The following is a 25,029-nucleotide window of genomic DNA, read 5'->3' on the forward strand; positions in this document are numbered from 1 at the left end:
TGAAACCCCGGAGAACCACTGTGTGTCACAGAAGACAGTACAGAGCTAAATTGACTCATCATCTGGCTTCATATGTTTCTATATGTGCCCTGTACTTCTAAGACAGTGCTTCTCAAGCTAGCTGATATGGTGGAACCGCATCCCCCCCCCCCAATGTGCCAAGTCAAGGTACCATATTTAGTTCCTGAATTATCCCACCCAACCTGGGCTGTGGTGGAGCTGCAGGGGACTGCATCCTATGGCTCATGGACCAGCACCAGTCTGTGGACCACCACACTGAGTACTGCTGTTCTAAGAAAAGTGCAATTATTTCTATTGACAGAAATACTTGAGGGATGTTGTGTAGCCAACAGTAAGTATAGACGATAACAATAACCTTGGTCAGCATATATTCAAAAATCAAACCAGGCAAAGCAAGAACTTTTCCTTGCAGAGCTACCATGCATGACATCCACACTAAGCCTGCAGCTCTCTTCATTTCTTATGGAGACCAGCATTTATGATTTGTTTAACTATTCTACGAAATAAATCAACTGATGCAGCCAGATATTGCTTTTCCTCTTAGAAATGGGAAAAAAGATATAGGAAGGATGCACCTCCCCACTCATCCAAAATCTCACATCTGATTCTTTATTTGATTGCATCTCCAAGATCCATAGTTCCAACATAACGTTTTCCTTAGTCCTATGAGAACATCAAAGCATTCATCCAATTATGCTTATGGTTTCTCTCTCACTACTGTCCAGTTCTATAGATGCCAAGATGACGCAGCATAAAGAAGATATGGAAATCTAGGAAACTCTCACAGGTACCAATACCCAGAGCACTGAAGAAAAGCTGGTAATGTTCACACAGGCCAAACACCTACATCCCCCAAAGACAAAAGGGCTTCCAGTAGCCCCAGACTCTTTATTTCCCTTCCTAGGAAGAATGCCTTTGGGCTCACTGGATACATTCTGTGGAAATATAAATAAAAATCAGGAGTGGTGGGGCAGGCATGGTGGGCACCACTGGGGGTGTTTAGGAGACTACAGTGCCCACAAGTGCCACAGAAGGGATCCCAGATCAAAGGTATCCCTCTGGAAGCAATTTGCTGGGTGGGGCAAAGGCGCTACAGTCGCTTCCTGGCAAGTGGGCTACTGTTGCTTACCAGGAGGGAAGGAGTGAGTCAGTGGTGGTGAGGTTGACATGGTATCTGGCTTCAATGGTGCATTTTTTGCACTATGCAGACCACTGTGCCGCTTTGCCCTCTCTGTCCCAGTAAGCAACCGTGACCCACCTGCCAGGAAGCTACGTAGTGCAGTGGCTCTGCTCCACCCAACGAGTTGCTTCTTGATGCCCCAGAATTTATGTGTTCACTTGCTTGCCACAATGACACCGATAATGATCTGATAGAGACACTATAGATAACTTCCAGGAGGCCTGGATCCTGGAGCCCTCAAAACATCTCTACAGACAGAATGATTTCAGAGGTGCTCCACAAACTGTAGCCTCTGTAGTGGCATGTTCTGTGTCCATTAGCACCGTTTCCTAGGATACAGTTACAAAAGAAACTTTATAATGGGTTCTAAAACAATGGCCTCAGAAAGCATGTTTGCAAGCTTTTCATGTGGTGAAAATCACATCACCTGAGTGTGTTCTTCCCTTTGGTGTCATGAGAAAACATCGTCTGTTAGAGTAAGTACATTAAATAAAAGTGCATTTGTTTAAATATTTTATTATATTTTTTTCTTCAGCTGCTTTTTATATTTTTCTTCTACCTAATGTTACTGAGCTGGGTTATTACAGTGTGATTTAAGAAGTCCTTTAGCGCATATCTGGGGGTGGGGAGAAAGGGTTTTAAAAACTGATTATCAAAGTTTTCTCTGGCAGTGTCTAAGTGAAGCCATCTCATCTTCCCTCCAATATACGAGCTGCAGAAAGCTTACAGAACATTGATTGATTCTGTGGCAGCCTTATCTCCCCACTTCCAAAATGCTGTGAACAGCAACTTCCAGGCTATGTTTAGTCTCTCTTATTTGCCATTCAGAGCCACCTTGGTGAAGAGTCCTGCAACCAACACCAAAGGCTACTAGAGTCAGAGGTGACCAAAGAAGTAAGTTTTGATAAAGATATTAGATCAATATTCTGGTTTGGCGCTTTATTTTCCTTTTGATTGTGCATACTCAGTGCTAGCCACCAACACACCTGCCAAGTCAGTTATAATTCTTCATACAGCATATATAGAGGGGAAAAAACAGTTGAGTGGTTTTGGGAGACTCCAGTCTGGAAGCACCAAATACTTTTCCTACATTGTATGAGACCAGTGAATTAAAAGTGACAGTCAAGTCTTTAAAAGCAGTAAGTATGCATTTGATAAATATTTCATTTGGTGCTGCATTGCAAGTGAGATTCCTGATGTACATATTCCACAGTGAGTTCTCTTTCATTTGCTCCTGCCTGAGAACAACTCTACTGTACAATCAATCTCAGAAGCGCAATCTCAGAAGCAAACTGAGTCTTTTTTTCAGACTAATATTTTACTGTATATAATTAGTTTTTCTTTTTTTTAAAAGAAAGATCTTCCAATGTAAACATACTATGTATACTCTGATATACTTTCTTTTTACAGATGAAATTCAATTGGTGGTACATCTTGTGTAAGTGAAACACAGCAATTCCTGTAAACCTGAAAGCTATGACACCTTATTTGGTTGTTGTATAAATTTCTTCTTTTAAATAACTAGGGAAGGAAGGAAAGTATAAACACATACAAATGCAGATAAAAGTGGTATAGAACAATATATTTTGCTAAATGCACATTTTCACTCTATGAGAACCTGCATCTGCCAAACATGCCCTCTTCAGTACTATGAAAAATCTGTGACTCTGGTCATCCCAAAGGGAGGCAAAAAAATGGAAGCCAGTAGTAATACATGTATACACACATACACAACTGTGTCCAGTGTTGCAGTTTGAAACTACACTTGAGTCCTGAGAAAAGTGATATAATTTTCTAAGATACTAAGAAACATGAGATGGGTCACTAAGGTGCCATGGGCACAATTAGTACCTTTGAACACTGGCAGTAGTTGGAGCTATTGTACCGGTGCTGTTCCCTGCATGGTACATCTCCCCCCCCCCCCCCGCACCAAGCTTGTGTTTGCTCCACTGCAGGTAAAGTGGCCTCTTAGGATCAGGCTGCCTGGGAAACAGCATTTCTGTTAGAAAATCTAAGTTTCACAAGTTGTCCGGCTTTTAAAGTATGGCTTTGATTTATGGATCAGAATTGCTCGTTTATAATTTTATCTGAACAGCTTTAGGCAATTCTGACAGTTAAAAATGTAGTTTTATTGACCAGTGCAGCTAGTCTGCCCACAAGGGGACCAGTAAATACACAGCCTACTGCACCAGGAAAAAACACTATTATTTGATTCCATGACCACGTTAGATTGGAAATCGTAACCACTATAACAATAAGTTCCAAAGCTTAAGACAAAATGCTTGCTGTAAAACATAGTTGTTGTTGAGAAAGAAGGGGACAGATCTGGATAGAAAACCTGCCAGTACAGTTTACTGAAGCTGACCTGTACCACTGATACCTGGCTGTGTCAGTGAGAGCTGCGGAAGACCTCAACGGGAGGGAGGGGGCAATTCTCTATGACATGAGTGGTGTAAAAGGGTATGCAGCACAATGCAATATGCCATGAGCTCTAAATTATAATATAAATAGGAGACAATCCAATTAGAAAGCTAGGAATTTCCAAGTCGCATCAGTTTCCGTGTGAGTGATCTAGGCATGTTTTGAACTCTCCTACTTAAATTAGAGGCACTTGGTCTTAACTGGCTGGATTGTGTCCACAGCATATAATATACACTGTAATAAGAGGCAAGGTACCTAGAGGAGGAGGCAGGTTTATTTAAGAAAGCTTTGCCAGTTTTCACTATAAGCGTACTAAAATGATTTTAAGACAGATTTAATTTAGGCTTGTTCTGTTGTACAGGTACTATCTCCTACAATCTCAATTTACTCTTCCATTGTGAAACCTATGTAATATATAAACAAATCTCTGTAGGGAAGCAAATCAATAAAGTGTCTAATTTGATTAACCATGTTTTAAAATTCATCAAGGTAATTCAACGTAAAGTAAACTGCTTACTTGTCAGTATTTTCCATGTCTTCTTTTCATCATCATAATACTGAACCAAATTGCTGGGTAGCCGGTCAGGTCCAGGGGGCAGTCCACCAACCAACAAAAGCATTTTCTTGTTGGAGCGAATTCTTCACCCAAAAGAGAGAGAAGATGAATAACCACATTATTGGAGAATATTTTTAGTAGCAACAAAATCATAACCATCATAGGAATGTTCACTGCTTGTAGTTTTCTATTTTACTTCTTTTTGTTTTGTTTCCTTTCCCTATCATGTCTCAACAACTTTTTGAATCAAGCAGAAAAAATAATAAGAAAAGCTGCATAGCCCTCTACTTGTGGAATAATAAGTTTCCTTTATGCAATTTGCTAAAGGTTTATTCTAGAATGACCTTTTTCTCATATTATCCCTTTAAATCATCACTCTTTACAGCTGAATACACATGAAATGCTCTGGAGTTGTACTAAGGTTAAACATTAAAGTTGCATGTCAAAAATCGTATTAGTCAAAATCATTATTATAAAGCCATTCTGCACCCAAAGAACCTTGAAAAAATTAAGGCTATGCAGAGAGATTCTGAACCAATTCTTTAATCACACACTGAAACTTAGATTCCAACACTTCTGGCACAATTAGTAGCAGTGTGCTAACAGGTACAGGCTGAACTCTACTTACTTACAAAACCCTTTTTTTTGTTTTGTTTAATTTAGCCCTACATTGCCTCCTCCTCCTCCACAGCCCCTCCTTTCTCTGCTCTCCCTCTGAGCACCACTGGCTATAGCAACACCAATTGGTAAAATGAGACTGTGATGTTGTTGTGAGCCTCCCCAGAGTGGAGCCCTGCCAATGCTTGCCACTGATCCAGCGGCATGAACCTGCTCAAGTGTGCAAAGTCACTCTAATTCCCTCCCTCTGTTTTTCTACCTTCTCCCCCAGGGGGCAGCCACTGAAAAGAGTGACTACCCACCCATCAAGAGCTGGCAATTCGCTGCTATTAACCGTGACCGTGATTCCCAATCTGCCTGGCAGTTCTTAAGAACAGGACTGCAACGTCTCATATGCAGTAAAAGCTGTAATATGCACCCTGGCCTCCATCGCTATACCTGATGAATGCACGTTTCTTTGTAACACTAATGGCTTTAACACAATTTCAAGAGAAAAGGGGAGAGGAGACCTAGACCCCTAGATGAGTACTGATGCTTTAATAGTCACTTTACATATAATTGAACATCTATCAGTTACAGAAGCCTGGAAAAGTGATAAAATTCTAAATAGGGAACCATGGTAAGGCAATTCATCCTACTGTGATGTGAAATTTTAACTATATGCACATGCTATGGACGTATGTTATATGCCTGATGCAACATCTCACTGCAGGGTTGCTGACCTACTTGGTTACCCTGCAATCTTTATTGCATTAATCAATGGTTCTGGAAAGCAAAACAGGACTTGTTTCCATTAACCGGTTTGAATTATTACTGAACCATTTTAGGTACATTAAAAAAGAGGGCAACACTTCTGATGCTGAGATACTCTGTTAATATAAAAGTACTTCAGTAAAGGGAGCTTTATCACTAATGTCCACACACTGCATTCTTACAACAACAACAACAACAACAACAACAACAACAACTACTACTACTACTACTACTACTACTACTACTACTACTAAAGCCTGTATATGTTTGACCAACTAATTATATTAGCATAGTGCTCTAATGGAAACATTCGTGGGAAATGATCTCAGGTGAGTTTGGAATTTTGTCTGTATAGCCTTATTATCTTAATTAAGATATTGAAGGTGCAATCCTATTCAAGTCTACTCAGAGGTAAGCACCACTTAGTTCAATGGGACTTCAGATGTGTGCGTGCAGCAGATGTAGGGAACCTGTGGCGCTCCAAATCTTGCTGAAATTGGCCATGCTTGCTGGGGCTGATGGGAATTGTAGTTCAACAACTTCTGGAAGGCCAAAGGTACTACACACTTGGTGTATAGGATTGGACCACAAATATTACAATTGCAATTACAACAAACTAAGGCTGCAATCCTAAATGCACTTACTTGCACCCTCCTTCATATACAACTCTTTATTATAACACCACAATTCAGTGCTATTCTAATGTGCACATTACAGAACATATACAGCTCACCTCCTGTGCTTGGGTTTTCTCTCTAACCTAGCAAATCAGAAGCAGATGGCCACACAATGTGGAAGTCACAGGCCAGATGTTATGCCAAAGCTAAGTCCACAGGACCTTGTTCAGACTGCCTGTGCTACTTGTGACTAGCGGTGGGCAAACTCCTCTAGGTCAGAACTGGGCTCTTAAAAAACACCCCAAGTTTCTCCCAAACTCAGAAAATAGCTTAGTTCTCTCCAACCCAGTTCTGAGTTTGTTTTGGACTTGGCTGCACCCTGATGATGATGCTGGAGCATGACAGGATGTGATCCATTTACCCAGGGCTGTCTTTAGCAGATGCGGCACCAGGGTGCAAATATCTGCCCAGCACCCCCAAATTACCACGGATAGTGTTGGGGTGGCTGTAGCTGTGCACTGCCAGCCATTGGGGGGGGGGCAACTCTCCCCCATGCCACTGTGAGAGAGCAATCCCCACAGAGGCTTGGGAAGGAAGCTGTGCGCCTGCCAGCCATATCCTAAGCCTCTGCGGGGATTGCTCTCCTCCTGAGGAGGCTTGGGAGTGAAGCTGTGCTCTCCTCCCGTGGAGGATTGGGAGGGGCGCAACTTCACTCCCAAGCCTCTGTGAGGACCGCTCTCCTACTGAGGAGGCTTGGGAGGGAAGCTGCATGCCTGCCAGCCTGATGGTTGGCGGGGAGCAGCTGGCGGGTATGCAGGGAAAGGGGAGGCCGCTGGCAAAGCCGCACAGCTCCTCCACTTGCTGGGGCACCCCTGAGAGGCCGGCACCCTGGCGCGACACACCACTAAGCCCTATGGGAAAGACGGCTCTGCATTTACACACCAGCTTCATCCCTCACACTTGCCGTTTATGTTGCTCTAGTGACAGCAGCGATGGCAGGGGAAAGGTGGGAGCTCTTTCTTCCCTTCTCTAATACCTTGCATGTTACTTAATGCTCAGTGCCAGACACACAGGATTGTGGTTTTCCAGCACTACTGACATGGGAAATGACAGTTTGCAGCACTTCTTGCCTCTAGTACACAGGCATAGCTGCATGCCAGACATCAGTGAGGAGAGCAGGGGGAAAAGGGCTCGCTTCCCATGCTCTTGGTGCCTCACCAAAGCAACAACAAAGGAAAGGGAATGGGAGGAGACTTGGAGGTGTGGGTGTGGGTGAGTGGGAAGAAAGAGTGGGAGAGAAGCTTAACTTACTTTCTGGCTCAGAATTTTACCCAAGTTACAGAACTTTTAGGGTTGTAATGCTTGCTTCACATTGAACAGTATCACGTATCTGTTCTAAACTGTGCTCAGATAATGCTTGGAACGATCACTACTTGTTTTTGTCCCCCTCCCTCATTTTCAAAATTTTATTAATATAACATGACAGTATGTAGCAAAAACCATTATACATCAAACAATCACTATTTGTGACATTTGTGCCGCAGGTAGGCCTCTGGATAGTACATTATTCAAGCAAGGGAAACATTTCATTTACAAAAGGAGTAGCATTGAATATGAAGGAGCTTGCTGCTTAAGTGCATGTGCACATGAATCTAGAAATAGGGCTTGGTGTTAGTTTATTTGCCAATTTATATTTAGCCATCATGCCAAGACTGCCTCTTATAGTAAAAGATAGTTATTACCTGCTTTAAAAGAAATCAGACACAGAATAGCTAGCAGGCAGTAACAAAGTTAGTAAATTTAAATTCGAGATCCCTTTGACCCATGAGATCAGAATCAGTTCCACAGTCACTGTCAGCATGGACTACCTTCTGATTCATGCCTGATAGATGAAAATTTCAATAACGCTTCATTCTACCCAATCTCTCCAAAGGGGGAGTAGAATAAACCATGTTTTAATTTGAGTTAAGGATGGCTGAACACATAACAAGAGACTGAGCAACGTTAAGCCATAAGTCACCTAAGCATGGTCATCCTTAATGAGAGAGTAAATTGTTTATTCCAACCGCCTTGTGTAGCATGTTCTATTTCTATCACAATCAACTTCACTTGTACTTTAAAATTCTGAAAACCATTGCAAGTTTGGCCAATAAAGAAGCTTATTTCAATTTTTTATTAGTTTTTGCATTTCACATTCATCTAAAAAACCATCTTCAAGCCTCATAGCACTATGAAGAAACAAAAAATAGTAAAAGTTGTCTTGTCTGAGATGCAGGATGGCTGGCGACACTCTGATATGAATTACTAAATAGTGGTAACAGGTAATGTATACCTTGGGCCCAGATTGTACAATGTGAACACGTAGAAACCAGAGCTGTGTATGTGTAGCCCTTTCAAAAACAACAAACAAACAAACAAACAAACAAACAAACAAACCAAGCAAACTGCAAGTTGTGCCAGTCACCTGTTCAGTGGAGAAAAGAGAAGGTGGGTTGTTGAGACAGACCTCAGTTTCCACTGCCAAAAAACTGATTTGGTGTGATTTTCAGCTTATTTGAGGATTCTACACATGCACAGATACTGCTGGACTGAGGAATTGCACATCCAGCATAGAATCCCTTTAAAGATGCGTGCAGAAGCCTACTTATGTACATGTTTCACACACCCCAAAAAAACAATATCCTGAGATTTAAAAAAATGAAAAATGACTAACAGAAATCAGTAAAAATGCAGCATTATTAAAAGCAATCCACAGTTAAATCCTATCAACTATTTATGGAAGGCTTTCTGCAGTTTGTGGGGCATCATAACAGAGAAGGAAATTGCTAATACCTCCCCTACAACAAAAAAGAAATAGAAGACAGTTGGACACCAAAAGTGCTGAATTCAGCGGGTCTACTTTGAATGTGACTTAGCTTGATACCATCCTCAAGAAATTATAACTTGAGGATGGTATCCAACTAAGTCACATTCAGAGTAGCCCCACTGAATTCAGTAGACTTAAGCTGATTACATAGTAAAACAGCCCAAGCTGCAAAAGAAAAACAAACAAACTTTTTTTCTGAATGCTGTACGGAAAAGCACATGAATCCAACCTTTGAAAGGGAAACTTTGGAAGGAACTTGGAAGGGCATATTTTAAAGGTCTAACGGCCTATATTTCCATGCTATACTTCGCTGCATATTTTGTGATTTTAAACATCTGCTGGGATTTTCTCACTACTTGTCCCCAAAGTGGATTTTGGCATCCAATAATTCTTTTATACCTAGTTTTTTCCCCTTTGTACCAATAGCTTCTTCCTAACAAACTATGGTCACTAGCCAACATGCATCCATGTAAGGTGAAACAAACTACATTCCAGTTTGGACATAATTACAAGACAAGGCTTCATGGCTTGCTGCTCCCACTCACACCAGGGTAGGGGTGAAGTCAAAGCAATCAGATAGTATGAACTACCATGCTGCTTAACCCTGATTAGCTATTGACCATGGATTAGTATTATGTGCAAACTAGCCATATATACCTCAGCAGTTCTAAACGGCATAGGAGTGATATAGCTGTCCATGCTGAAACCTCTAATGATTTCAAAATTCAGGCCCACTTCATATCTTATTAATAAGTCAGGCTACGCCAAAACATTGTTTAGCAAGACTGTGTGAACATGTGGACTCCTAGAAATGTCTAAACCATGCTTATAATTAAGCTCTCTTCAGACTAACCACAAGCTGCAGCCAATAACAAACCTTTGGTTGGAGCTTGTGTTTAGTCTGGACAGTGCTCAACCTAGGCTTGCCATACGTCAGGAAAATAACCGACATGTCCTGGTTTTTGAATGTAAAAATGGCATCGGGGAAATTTTGCCAAATCAGCAAAATGTCAAGGAAAACCCAGGTGTATGTCAATGTGATGGAAAGAAAAAGCAGCAGAAACAGCTCCAAAAACTCAGCCATTTGGGTTTGTTTTTAAAAAAGAGAAAAGCTCAACAACACCAGAAATTTTACTTTTTGAGATATGGCAACTCTATCTTAACCACGAGCCTGGATTCAGATGACATGCTAAGCCAAACCTTCTCATAACTCCACACAGAAGCAAAAAAAGTGGCTTCAGATCCTCTCCATTAGCCCACACTTTTACACTAAACCACTGTTTGGGTTAGTGAAATATGAATCAAGCTATTATATTTTAGGTCAATCTATACCTAAGACTTTTCAAGTGTACCCCTAAAGTTATAAAATATGAATGTCACAAACATGTTTACAAATATGAACATAATATAGGTACAAGTGTCTGGGATCCATCATTATCTATAGCTCCCTATTCATAAGCAAAACTGGGTTTACCTCTGTGTAATATGTGAAATGCTCCAGAGACATGGGGGCTCTTGAATTAAATATTTCCAAATTCTGGAGATGGAAAAAATTCATCACCATAACATAAATATTTGTTCCCCTCAATTTTAATACCTGCCCAACTGTTATTTTTTTTGGGGGGGGGGTTGGCTTCTATGTTCACCTGTTATGTGAAGAACTTGTAAAGAAGGGATTGGATTAATGAAACAAAACAGAGAGAAGGGGCAATCTGCAAGAGAAAGAAGACAGCCGATGTGCAGGTCACAAAGTACAGAACTGGAGTACTGCTTAGAAAAGAAGTCCTATTATTCTGGTTTTTCTGCAAGTGTTTTGTTTATGTGAGAATTCTAACAGCAGACAAATTAAAGGCAGTATTAAATGCTGAAGTGGAAATCTTACAAAAATGGAAAAGGAAACAAATAGGAATAATGTGTATCTTGTTCCCAATTCTTCTTGATTTTTCTTATATATATGTAACTACAGTGTCCTTTCCTCACTTGTTTCTTTGTGTCTTAAAATTATTTCTTCTTTCACTGTGTGCAGCCACTTCCTTGGTAGCCACACTACATTTTTCATTCACCTTTCTTTTCTTTTATGTACATGAAATAGCCAGGCCAACACAACTGATTTCACCTATTGGTTTGATTATGCTATCCTTGTTAAGTCACTTAACTGTATCCCAAGTGCTTTTGCAACATTTTAAAGTATTTTCCTTTCATGTTGCTGTATCCCTGCTTCAGATTACTGATACAAACAATGCACCAACATTTGTGTTTGTTTTAAAGCAAAAGCTGCCTCAGGAGGCTGCAATTCTGAACACAGAAACAATAAAACCTTGCTTAGCCCTTTGTCCATTGACAGTGCACACCCTGGTCCTACCCCACCCACAGCCACCATCAAATCATCCATAGAAATGATTTCCTTAGCAAGGTTCTCTTAGAAATATGATCTGGAAACTTGTTCTTGCAGACCTGGAGGTTGCCATTACCTTTAAAAAAATGTTTTTGGGGAAAAGAACCATCAACCATGTCTTTTCTTCACTGTCTTTCTGAGTCACCAGCTTTTGCCTCAGGCCAACAGAAAATTTGTAGCATGTAATCTTGATTTATCATTAAATATTTTGTTTAGACAAACATTAATAGATGCTTCTTTCTTTCTTTCTTTCTTTCTTTCTTTCTTTCTTTCTTTCTTTCTTTCTTTCTTGTGGGACTGCACAAGTAGGTAGGTGAATTTAATTTCTTGAACCCTTTCAAATGAATCTCTCACACAAATACTGGAGCCAGTTTCATTTTCTTGGCCTCCACAGGCTCAGTGTATCACACTTCATTCAGGGTTTACCCCAGGCAGCATGGTGACCTACTCAGAAAGCTTTGGCAATCCTCTATTTGGAAATTGCAGCTCTAGGCACAGAAGAGTGTACAAAACTCCAGCACTGGCTGGACATTCAAACTCATGTCATTACAATTACATGAAGCTAGAGTGAGGCTGTGGCTGCTCTACCACAGGCACACACACTGAGGGCATAACTGCAGAGGAGAGGCAGCTTTCCAAAGAGTTATCCATCCCTTGTGCATCAGAGCTAAGAGCTAAATGGCACCTTAAACCTAGGTTATGGGTGCAAGAACAGAATGTCTAGGCACACTTTTTTATAACAAGAATTCAAAGCTGAAAATGAATGAACTGCAGCTAAAATATTATGTTCATTTTTCACATGGTCTAGTCCTTCCTCTGCCCACACCCTTAATACTCCTAACGGGGTCTCTTCTCCAGTCTTCAGAAAGCAGCTGGAAGTGGGGAGGCAGAAAAATGTCCTCCTTTCCTTCCATCCTGCAGTTTTATTCTGAAATCTTAGGCGCAGTACCACGCCCCGAGTTCAGAAATTGCTCACGCTAATGAATTTTCCTGTCACAAAGTGTGCCGAGAACAACGGGAGTTTCGAACTCTGCTTGTCATGATGTGGAACCCTGTGCAATCAGGGAACCATGTCATGGAGAGAGCCTAGACACACAGAGCTGGCTCCTCACAACAGATGTGCCCTCCCAGGGAATGGACAGCAGCAGTGTGAGGGGCTGACAGAGATGTGATGGCAGAGATGGGCCCACTCCCCAACTCTATATACTGCTAGCTAGACTTGGAAGAGTGTGCCCAGCTTCACAGACATATAACAGGCTGTATTTATTCATTGTATTGCAATATCACTATTTTTATTTGTTATAGCTATTTAGCTAGGATTGGTTCCTAAAGTGCCCTATGACTAAAATCCACAGGAAGGATTTTTACTATGGATTTTTGCTACCATATTATTACTGATATGTTAGTGTGGTAGGGGCAGTCTCCTCTTGTTCCTGGCAGTTAGTGATAAACTCTGAATTCCAGGAGGGAGTGGAATCAGAGGTTGGGTGATGCTGGTAACAAATGCCAACCCACAGAAGTTTTCTGGCCCCTCAGTGTGTTATTTACTATTCATTTTATTTCTATATTTATTTATCCTGCCTTTCTTCCAACATGGAATTCCAAGTGGCATAAATGGGGGTTTCCAGACAGCCTCCCATCCAGGAACTGACCAGACCCAGACCTGGAACTGCTTTAGCTTTAGCAAGGTGACCGAACTACGTGCCCTGAGGCTATGCTCTTGTACGTACATATGAGTCGGACAGGTAGGATGTATTATGCTAACACTATTTACAGTGATGAACAATTCAAAAATTTCTTGGCAAGTTGTCTGCTGTACATTTTCCTTTTAGGAAGTTTAATAGGTTTTTTTGTTTGTTTGTTTTTTAAAAAACCCACTTGTGAACTGGATATACAAGTTTTCACTTTCCCTATTAGTCAGATTCTTGCTGATTGTACTGTCTCACCATTACTTCAGGTTTGTACAGAAAATTCACATCACAGTGTCCTGGAGAAAACACTGTCTTTGATCGTAGTGTCTGAGGTCTGACATCATTGAGAGCTGTGCTTTAAAGAACATGAACGCTTCTCTCCTCTCTATCTGTGAAGGGAGCAAGCTGGTACATGATCAGAAATTATGCAGTCCTGATTTATCTCCTTAATTTGCTCTATTGAAACACTGCATATATTGCACCCAAATCCCATCTTAAGTTTATCCAAGTCTCATAGGAATTCTAAAAGTAATGTTTGTTCCTTTGTTATGGCTGGTTATCCATTTCCCTCTGAGGCTTCTAAAAAAAAAAAAAGTCTGCTGTCTCAGCCATTACTTTCTCCAGCCTCCCCCTCCAGCCTCCCCCTGATCAGTCAGCTTCTGTTAATCTTGGCAGGGTTTATTTGAGCTAAATCAGTTATCTCCCTTCCAATGACACAGCAAGAGATATATGCTACTAGAAATATTTGGAGCCATCTTCCTGAAAATGTTCCAGGGTAACAAATAACTTAGCTGCAAATCCAATGCCAAGAAATACTTTTTTGTTCTTTAAAATGACTCCTAGTTTTAAGAACCAGTGACAGAGATTATTATTATTTATTGAACAGCTGACAGCATTTCTATGGGGCGTTTCCGCTATGTTTTTGCATATTTGATTACTTTTGATATTTGATTACTCTGCATGGATTGTGCCAACCATAAACTGTGGTGCTATTTTGAAGTTAGGGATTTATTATGCCACTGTGACTGCTGTTTCTCCTGATGACCTCCAATGACTATTGCCAAAGGGCACTGGTTGTTTGGGGGAAAGCTTCAGGGTTGGGGCTGTTATTTTGAATCTGAAGTTTATCTATTCTAGGCGATGTGGATATATGGTGGCCAGAGGACAATATTTAATTTATTAAGTCCAAAACAGTTGGATGGCACCTTGTACACCTCCTTCCAGCAGCCCTTGCAGGCAAGCTGGTGCCAAACGTATAGGTCTGCTTTCCTTTGGACCACATCAGTGAAGCCGAGGGAGGGGTTGTTGTCTGGGCAGCCCAGGACCGCTATACATACTGCCCAGGCTTGCACCCAGAGGAGTGCTGCTAACACAGCAGTTTGACTTCATCACTGGAGGCACATTCCATTGTCTCTTGAGTCAGACAGATGCCAACATATAGTAATCATTTTACCAGCTTGCGCCAACTTTTTATGCGCAAATTTCCAAATATTGTTGATGTCTTCCAGTAAATTTTCACAGAACTCAGGCCCTGTTTGATAACTTATACAATTAATAATCAACACAATCATCACATCTTGGCTGGTTTGATGGTCAGTGCAAAGCGGCTAAGAAAGTTCTGGCTAAGGCAATTAGGGATTCACATAAGAATCCATCAGAGGAATCCATGGAAAATTTGATTAAACTTAGATTGGCTGAGACCCTATCTGCCTGCGGACTGCCTCGCCAGAGTGGTGCATGCTCTGGTTATCTCCCGCTTGGATTACTGCAATGCGCTCTACGTGGGGCTACCTTTGAAGGTGACCCGGAAACTACAACTAATCCAGAACGCGGCAGCTAGACTGGTGACTGGGAGTGGCCACAGAGACCACATAACACCGGTCTTGAAAGACCTACATTGGCTCCCAGTACGTTTCCGAGCACAATTCAAAGTGTTGGTGCTGACCTTTAAAGCCCTAAATGGCCTTGGTCCAGTATACCTGAAGGAGCGTCTCCACCTCCATCGTTCTACCCGGACACTGAGGTCCAGCACCGAGGGCCTTCTGGCGGTTCCCTCACTGCGAGAAGCCAAGTTACAGGGAACCAGGCAGAGGGCCTTCTCGGTAGTGGCGCCTTCCCACTACAACTACCAGGCTTTTAGAAGACATCTGAAGGCAGCCCTGTTTCGGGAAGCTTTTAATGTTTGATGTATTATAGTATTTTAATATTCTTTTGGAAGCCACCCAGAGTGGCCGGGGAAGCCCAGCCAGATGGGCGGGGTATAAATAATAAATTATTATTATTATTATTAGAGTCTGCTCAAAAACAAGAAAGCGGAATATATTAAACCCAATGTCAGGAATTGGGACTAGCAGTAATGGAACAGAGGAAAGACAAAATCTGGGAAATGGGTTGTAGCCCTGAGCTCCTCAGGGAAAAATACAAGATACATATATGATTCATAGATAAAATTTATCTCTATGTTTTTTGGTCTACTAGGTAGAGATACATCTCTAAACACTGCACAGCTCACACAAAGAGTACAAAATAGAAGCAGCAGATAATCCAGGTGGGTTCAGTGGATGATCATAGTGAGGTATTTCATATATACAAGAACTGTGTCAAAATGCTTGTGATAGCTTGCCGGTCTCATCTCCCACTTTCAGTCCCACAATAATCACCTTACTACTTGACTTATTATGACATATTTATAATACTTGACCTCAGAAGGCAGATGTTGTCTCACATGGTTCTTTCTCTACACAGAAAAGCAGCCTTCAAATTAATATGTTTGGCAGAAGGCCATCCATTTGATACAGAGTGTTATAGTTCAATAATAAGGGATACTGGCAGCAAACTAAACAGCAAGCAAAGGTAAGCTGAAGGATCTGAATGTGCTTAGTGAGTTCTTTTTGGCTTGTTTGTTTTACTCCCCCTCTTCACTTGAACAGCAGGCCTCCATTCAGCTCCATTTCAAAGTTTTGCCTTGTGAGATGGAAGGCAACAAGCATAAGTATGCTGCATAGGGATGAGCAGGGCGGCAAAATGGGGAAGTGGGAGCATTCAAGTGGGTCCTTAGAGGTTAAAGGAACCTCTAAATATATATGGGAATCATGAAATCATAGAATTGTAGAGATCTAGTCCAGTCCCCTGAAATGCAAGAATATTTTGCCCAACATGGGGTTTGAACCAATGACCCTAAAATTAAGAAAGTCATATTCTACTTGAATGATCTACCAACTGAACTATGAGAAACTTGCCTTTTCTTTTTCTTTTTAAAGCAAGCTCAACAGTCTCCAAACCCAATAGGGCTGAGGTCTGTACCAGGGGATATTTAGGTACTTAAAGGTTTGGAGGGCATGGACCCCTTGACACAAATTTGCATAAGAGCACCATATGCTAATGTGTATAGATGCAAATTTAGAATTTAAATGTCAGAGAAGGCAAGTCAGCCTATTTCCTATCCAAATCGCCCTGTGTAAATTCTTCAATTAATTTGCACCCTACCCAGAGCACCTAAAATGAGTCCTCCTTCTATTCTTTTACTCCCAATTAATTTCCCAACATATCTTTATCAAAATCAGTTAAAATCCCTTTCAATTTACCCTCAAATTATCTCTCTAAACACATTTATTCTTCCAAATTAATATCCTACCCAAATTGACCATTTACAATTCCATTTCCCCCAAAATCATTACCCACACAGAAACACTTGGGGCACTTAGAAAAAGATTTGGAGCTCAAGCCCCATGAACCCAACTCTAGTGGAGCCCCTGGTCTGGACATGCATGTTGCCCGCTTACTGCCAGCATGGTAGCAGCTATTGCCTCCAAGACCAATTTCCTTCCAACAGGAATCTTTAAACAGAGAGGAGGACCCTTTCTGTATGTGTTGTGGGGAAAATACAACTGGCTTGCAAGAACATGCATCTTCAAACCCAATTCCCTCTCCCCTCACACTTGTACCCAAACCAAACAGGAGAATGGGTCTCCAAAGCCCCTCATCTCAAGCAAGTGCCAGGCGCTCCCCTTCCTTAGTTAATATTTGATTATGGTGCCTATAAAGCGCAGTGAGCATACACAGACTGCAGCTAGGATTTCAACCATACTTATATCTCATAACTACACACAGATAAACAAAGCCTGCCCCTTGGAAAACAGAGTGGCAAAACTTGATTGAACTTTAGAATGATACAAATGATTAAAATTGCTTTATTAGTCATTGACAATTATATGCCTTCATGCAACGGACTTTGCAGTAAGTCTAACTTGACAAGTATAAATATCTAGCTTTTTAAAAAATATAAAAAAGCACTCTAGTGAAGTCCATTGTGTGATGGACCCTTTTAGACAACTAAGTTCTACTCAGTGGTGAAAGAGGCAAAGAATTACAGAGTTCTGGGTGAACGTGTAAACCATTGTCTTGAAGTATCCAACCTGATTTCCACTGCACAGTCACTGTAACTATCAATATGTGAGACATTCAGGGGCGCCGACTTATAAAAAATATTGGGGGAGCCCGCGAAAGCTCATGAATAATAAATAAGCTCATGAATATGCAGATAAAGTGGGCCGCCTCCTCGTGAGCGAATAGGGGAGAGTGTGCTGCGCCTATTAATCAGCTCCGAAGGAAATTGGGTGGAGCTTTTGCTCGGGAGGTAGGGCAGGAGGCATGCAGCCCGACCCTGTGCATTTTGGGCTGGGGGAGGGGCGGCGGTGGCGCTCTGCTGGAGGGGCGCCCGAGATTATTGGGGGGGCGGAGCCCCCCCAAATGAATTTTTGAGGGGGCTCGGGCCCCCTCAGGCCCCATGGAGTCGGCGCCTATGGAGACATTAAAAAAGAGCTCATGCACCCAGGCAAATGGTAGTGAGCTGCAAAAACAGGTGGGAGGAAGACGTATCATGGTCCTTTCTTGCTAAGACTTCCTAGTGAACCAAGATTACAGTAGTAGAAAAACCTAAAGAGCCCTTTCAAACATCCAACTTCTCCCATTTGCTGAGAGGCAAAGGTGATACCACTTGCCTGGAGAGAGCTATTTCATTTTTATCAGTTTATGGGGAAAGTGTGGAAACAAAGTAAACTTTTATTCCAATTCTTTCAATTCACAGCTCTAAAATGTAATTGAAAATGCAAAGGAAATTATCATCTTTAAAACCAGTCACTAAGAAAACCATAAGCTGTAATGCAAGGAAGAGTTTCTGCCACTAGGACACTGATGACTGGTTGCTAGTCAAATAAGGGGGAAAGCTGAAGTTGATGCTTTATTATTACCTCGAGCAAGCCATATAAACATTACAATCTCCATATATGCATCTTAGCATTTGCCTCTTCATTCAGCAACTGAGAGTTAACGCAGAAGCCCAATTCAGAAGTAACAAAATCATGGTCTGTCAATACATGCATGATCCTCATAACTCTACTTTATCCCTTACTCCTTTGTGTGTAACAAGATTTAGCTTTGATTCACAGTTTGTAACAAACTGCGGTTTCCTATTTCATCTGAACACAAGAGTCTCTTGTTTATAGAAATCATAATTAGCTAACAAATCAGGATATTGAAACAAAGCATAGTGTGCTATCTTGGTTTGTTAACAAATTGTGGTTTGAATGAACCACAGTTTCTCATATTCAGACAAAACAGGAAACTGCTGCTTGTTACAAACTGCAAATGGAAACTTTAAATCTCCTCCCCTTGTGTGTAAAGCAGAGAGGGGAGGGGGCAAATCATGCATGTTATATTCAGCACTTTACAGGGTATAAAGCTGTACTTCTTTATACAATTCTTAGGATTAAATTCCTCTAAACTCTGAAAGTTTATGATTTCTTTCTTATGGAAAAATACATTTTCCATAGTTTTTAGAACAAACATTTACATTTTATGGGTGAAAAGTATATCTTACTTTACTACTGATTCTCTAGAACTAGTATATTGGTATGATCTATATAATGCATTTGAAATGTAATAAATGTTGGCTATGGTCTTGCATCCATTGAAGGATTTCATTTTGAGACAGACCATCATGAAAGGTATTATAGTTTCAAATATGTGCACTTGTTTTGCAGCAGTGATAACAATATTATCTTATTTTAGGGCTGCAATGCAAAAGATACATAAAATTACTACTTCCAGAGAGCAACTTGAGAATCATAATTCAGGCTTTTAGCTTTTTACCCTTTCTCTTTAGTGGGAGTTTAAAGTTTGCAAATAGGGCAAATCCCAAAGCATCTGCATGCAATAGTTTTAAGTAGTGCATTAGGAACAAAAGTGTAATTTTAAGCAAATCAGGAAGACAGTTATCAAATTATGCTAAAGGCCTGATACAGCGCCCATTAAAGTAAATGGGAGTCTGCAGCAGGATGTTAATCAGTCTTTAAGAGCAGGTGTGTTAATTCTATGTTACTTCATTATAGAGTACTAAGCAGATGTCTATGCCACTTAACTATTTACCTCTCAGAAAGAAACTAGTCTCTTTTAAAAAGAACCATATTCATAAGTATCCCTTATCAACATCTCATAAAACATTTCATGTAGTTCTAATTTACCTATGTCATTATTGCTCCCTGGAAACCAATAATCATGTCTGGAAATCATTCTCTATATTCATTTCTATCTATCAGACTACTTTATTCAATAAGTTTTAAATATGCTTTCCCCCAAATAATTCCAAATAATGTTCCCATGCCTTTTAAAGAATCTCTTTCATTTAATGTTAAGCTTTCACGGATCATCATTTGTTTAGTTTAAAATTTTATATTTAATTTCTTCAGTTTTAATTAAGTCATATGGAACAGTTAAAAAACTTTAATTGGGTGCATATAAAATTTGCTTTGCTTATGAACATCTTTGATTTATTTATCTTTTTGTGTATATGCTAGACAGTATCGTAGAATAATTATGGAATATTAAAGAAAGTCAAACTATAAAGATACTAGAGTAGATCATTAATGGAGATCAATGATAATATCTAGAGTAAAGTTTTAATATGACTACAGAGGTTAATTTGTTTTAATACTCTCAATATGTCCATACAATGTTATATGTGCAACAAACAAGTTAAATCAGTATCCACATTTGAGTACAAAAGTGAGAAATACTAGGTTGTATCCAATGTTAGTCCTATTCAGTGTTGACCCATTGAAATTAATGGGCTTGACTAACTTAGGCCCATTAATTTTAACGGGTCTACTTTGAATATAGCATACTGTAGATGGATTCAACCCATAGTTCCATAACACTGCAAGCCCATACATATCTACTCTGTAGGAAGTCCCATTTAGTTCAGTGGGGTTTACTCCCAGGTAAGCAGGTGTAGGATTGCAGCCTTAATGACTACAGAATAAGGTCAGACTATGTCTGTTCTGTGCATTTTTTGCTTAAAGGAAGAAGATAGCTTCCAGCTGCAGAAGTATCAGCATCCCTGACACCTGTAAACATTCAGTGGTCAGAACACCACTACATATCCTTCAAATGATATGGACCAGTGAAGCTGGAAGGTATCTGCACTGAACCAAACAGCCTGGTATCTCAGCAATCCACCACAACACAAACCCCATCATGTCCCAGGTGGTGTGCAGAATTGAGGCTGAAGTAGGTAATGTAGTCTGTATTTCGAAAGCCAAAATATTATCCTAGAGACAGTTGCCAGACATGTTACTGTTAAGGCCTCAAATGTGCTTTTATATTTCTTAGTGCTCCTGTTACATTTTTTCCTAATACTTGATACTAAGATACACTGTAGTGTAGCTAGATATTTTACAAAGCCTCTCTAGAGACAAAGAAAGCCAGAAGCTCTGCAGCTATCATCTGCTAAAGTTAAATGTTTAAGTTAAACATGGAGTTTTTGTTAAGTTCTGAACAGGGAAATAAAACACCATAATATGCAAAACACTGTGGATCTCACAACACTCTTTTCCATCATGCCACTTTAATAACAATTCACTGTTAACCATATATTAAAAAGACAAAATAAAAGTTTTGTGACATGTGCAGACTTTCAGTTTAATACTGTATTAATAATAATACATACAACAAAAAGAGGCATAGCTACACACAAAAATGTAATATTAAACACTTCCCATCTCTTTCATTTCCCATAGTAGCAATTTAAAAGATTTTTATTATGGATTTTGCCCTTTCTTTTCAACATTATGGTTCATTCATTCATTTAACAGGAAAATATATATGATGTCACAAACACAAACAGTATGACATCATGACTATTCCTGGGCCATACCGTACCTGCATTTTATCAACGACAGTATTATAAGTAAGCATAGAAAGTACTTTAAGAGCTAGATGTAAACCCAGACATCTGCACTGTATTTGGATTGTTTTATAAAACAGGTGAAACATTAAACTGGGAATAATGTGAAGCATGTTAATGATTAACACATTTTAAGTTGTACTTTTTGCTGTTAAATATAACTTGTACATTGCATTGTAGTATCATGGGAACAGAGCATTATATCAGAAAGAATTGTGGTAACTTCCACAGTAGAAAGATGAGGAGCTGGCAAGATACCATCCCTGTAGAAAGGGCCCAAGGAGATCATAATGGGATTTAAAACTGATGCTACTAAGCCATGGCTGTTAGCCCATCCAATTTTCTCCCCATATTGTATTTTAAGAGACATCTCTTAAATTATCCAGCACATTCCACTTTCCCTTGACACCAGTCTTGCTTGCTGTGCACTGCACCTCTAACAAGTACTGTAGTTCAGTGACTGGGCAGCTTAACACTTAAGGAGAACATCACAACCTGTTACTGAAGTTTTCCTTTCCTTTTTCAAAACTGTGTTCTCCTTTTGTCCTCCCCTCCCCTAAATGAAACAAATTTAAATAAATTTAAAAAGTTGCTTTCTTCAAAACACCTCACCATGGGCTGTATCAACAAAGCATCTTCCAGAAAAGTGTGGGTGCAATTCCTCATACATTTTGACAGGTCTCGAACAGGGCAAGCTATTTGCTCGAACTTTCCCTACAGCCCGAACTTTCATCCAAGTGGGACTGACCTGTATCCTTTATCACAAGCTCACCCACAAGAGCACAAGCAGAAATCTACAGCACAATCCTATATAGGTCTACTGAGTAATAAGTCCCCATGTAACTTCCTTCCACATAAGGGTTCAGCTTCAGTTGTCTGCAAACTTTCTGCACGTGTTATTGATGCAGTAGGAAGTGACTATCCAAAACAGCTGCAGCATCTTTCAAGGGCCCTAAATATCTAAGCCATGGCTCCTTTCTGAGCCATGATATCCCTGTGGCTGTTGCTATAGTGTCCCCCCCCCCCAATATATATTTCCTCTCTATTTTCATCCAGTGCCTATGGGAGGGTGTGTTCAACCCACCGCCTCAGCCAGGCGCTGTCCCTGTTTTGCTCACAGCTCTGTAGTGCTGAAGTCAACTTTTGAACCTCAAGTTTCATGTACACACGCAGCTAACCCAATGCAAAGTATGAGGCTTTATCTGAGTTGGACCCCCCGCCCGCCCGCTTCGCCTTCTCTTACTTACCTGCTGGCCAGGCTCTGCCTGCAGTGCTGCCTGAAGGGCATCAGGTGGTAGTTCATGGCGTCCAGAAGCAGCTTCTGGCAGACGGGGTCGGTCCGCATGAAATCCACCGACTGGACCCGCTCGACGAGCTCCGGGGCCGGGATGAGCGCGAAGCGCAGGCGCTTCATGAGGTCCGGCGCGTACTGCATGCGGGTCTCTCGGTCGTGCTCCAGCCACAGCACGGACATCTGGAAGAGCGCCAGCTCCGACTCCACGGGGGGAGGCAGCGAGTCCAGCAGGGCGCGCATCTCCTCGAAGTTGAGCAGCAGCACGTCCTCCACCAGGTACTTGTTGGCCAGCTTCTTGGTTTCCTCGAGGCCGTGCAAGGCGGCGATCTTGCACACCTGCTTGTAGTTCTGCACCGAGATCTGGTCGTTGAGGAACTGCACGCACAGCTTGGTGACCTGCGGGATGTGCAGGATCTTGCTGACCGACAGCACCTCCTCCACCGTGTCCAGGGACAGGGTCACGTTGGCCGTGTACAGGTACTCGAGCACCAGGCGCAGTCCGATCGACGAGCAGCCCTGCAGCACCAGGTTGTTGATGGCCCGCGGGCTGGCCAGCAGCTTGTCCTCCGGGGACGAGGAGGGCGTGCCGGACTCTTCCTGCTGCTGCTGCTGCTGCTCTTTGGAGGGTAGGCCGTCCTGAGCACCTGGTCCGACGCCCAGCGGGTGGTGGTGGTGGTGCCCGCTCCCCCCGCCGCCTCCTCCTCCGCCTCCTCCTCCTCCTCCGGCGGTGCTGGAGAAGAGCGATCGGAAGTACTGCGAGCACGAGGCCAGCACGGCCTTGTGGCAATGGAACTGCTGGCCTTGCGCCGTCAGGGTCACGTCGCAGAAGAGCTGCTTCCTCCACAGCAGGTTGAGGCCGTGGAGCAGGTTGTCGCTATGGCTCGGGTCGAAGGTAGACGTTCGGTCCCCGGACCTGGACATGGCGGGCAACCTCAGCGCACCTGACTGGAAAGCCTCCTCCGACCTGGGCAAAGAGGGGGCAAGGCGGGGTGGGGTGGGGTGAGGAAACGAGTGGTTGAGAGGCTGGGGCTGGAGGGGGGCACGCAAGAACAAACGCGGAGCTTTCACAGGCCTGGCGTGTCCATCCTTATCGCAAGCACCGAGACGCGTCCTGCTCAGCCGCCCCCGCCGCCGCCACGGCGGGCTTGGGGCTGCTTAAAACTCTCGGTGTGCTGCCCTCCCCCCGCCATGGGGCTTGGGCTTTCATCTCCAGCAAGCGCTGCTGCTGCTGCTTCCCTCCCGAAATGGCGGGGGGTGGGGGTGGGGGTGGGACACGGCTCGTGGGCAACTACTTTCTTTCAACCCGGGAGGAGCGGAGGAGGCGCGCGCGCCACTTGCGCGCCACACTGCTGCTGCTGCTCCCTTCGCAGGAGGCGGGAAAGGAAGGTGGGGTAGAGTTTGGGCTTGTACGGCAAGCGGCGGAAACTCTCAGAGAAACTATCGAGACGAAAGAGAGGGCGGGTGGAAAAACCACGCAGCCCTTGCCAAAGTCGAGGGCGGCCAGGCCGCTATTTCAGACAGCCTGCCTGAAGATGCCCCTGTCGGATGCCCCTCCCCTTCCCCAAACTGCGCCTTTCCCGCCTTCGCGAGGGACGGCGTCTGCAGAACCGCCAGACGCTTCGCCTTGAAGCAGCACCGCGAGGGGGGGGGGAGAGGAAGGAATGTCCTCGTCTGTGGGAGAGGAGGAGAGGAGAGGGGGCAGCGGTGTGCACCCAACTCCGGCCGCCTCTCGCTGCGCGTGCTGCACTGCACTGGGCAAAGCGGGGAGAGAGGCAGGCCGAGCCGAGTCCCCCCCGCGGTCTGGCGTTGATTCTGCGCGGGTTGCTTTTCCTGTGGGCGGAAGGCGGCGCCGCTTTAACTCCGGCAACTCTGGGAAGTTCGAGTGGGGAGGTGGGTGGATGTGAAGGGGGAGAGAGAGAGATTGGGGGGCATGAGGGAAGAAGGAAGAGGCGAGCGGGCGGGGAAAAGTGCCCCTGCGCCGCCAGGAGCCGGAGCTCCCCAAGCCAAAGTCGCCTGGACTCTGAGGGCGGCGGCGGCGGCGGCGGCGGCGGCGGCTGCTGAGGGGAATCAATACACCGAGCCTTAACCTGGGAGTTGCACCTGCTGGCGCTGAGGGGAAAGAGACCCGCGCTGGTCGTCGCCCGCCTCCGGCAGAGCCGAGCCCTCCGCGGCAACAGCCAGCGCCGCCGCCGCCGCCACGGCTTCTCTGCGGGATCCCGGCGAGGGCTGCTACTTCCATTGTAGCTTCCCCTTCTGGTGGGCAGCGCTTGCAGTCTTCGCCTGTGGCCAGGTGGCAGGGAGGTCCCCTTCCCCGGTCACTTCCCTTGCCTCCCAACAGTCGGGGTTTCAGAAATCTCCAAGAGCCTCTCCCTTTA

General features: G+C 43.0%; 1 protein-coding gene across 2 annotated transcripts in view; it reads right to left on the reverse strand.

Moving 5' to 3' along the window:
* KLHL14 (kelch like family member 14) overlaps positions 1-25,029 on the reverse strand; it is a 57,938-nt gene that overhangs the window by 31,818 nt on the left and 1,091 nt on the right. The window contains exons 2-3 of one of the 2 annotated variants that reach the window (XM_081206818.1): positions 22,608-23,618; positions 4,140-4,261 (exon numbers count right to left, since the gene is read on the reverse strand). In XM_081206818.1, coding sequence (XP_081062944.1) covers positions 4,140-4,261; positions 22,608-23,575 — 1,090 coding nt within the window. In that variant the 5' untranslated portion in view covers positions 23,576-23,618. Of the gene's footprint in view, positions 1-4,139; positions 4,262-22,607; positions 23,627-25,029 lie in introns of those variants that run through there. The other variant, XM_081206819.1, reaches the window with a different exon arrangement.

This window comes from Podarcis bocagei (genome assembly GCF_964188305.1).
Source record: "Podarcis bocagei genome assembly, chromosome: 8".
Classification (NCBI taxonomy): Eukaryota; Metazoa; Chordata; class Lepidosauria; order Squamata; family Lacertidae; genus Podarcis; species Podarcis bocagei.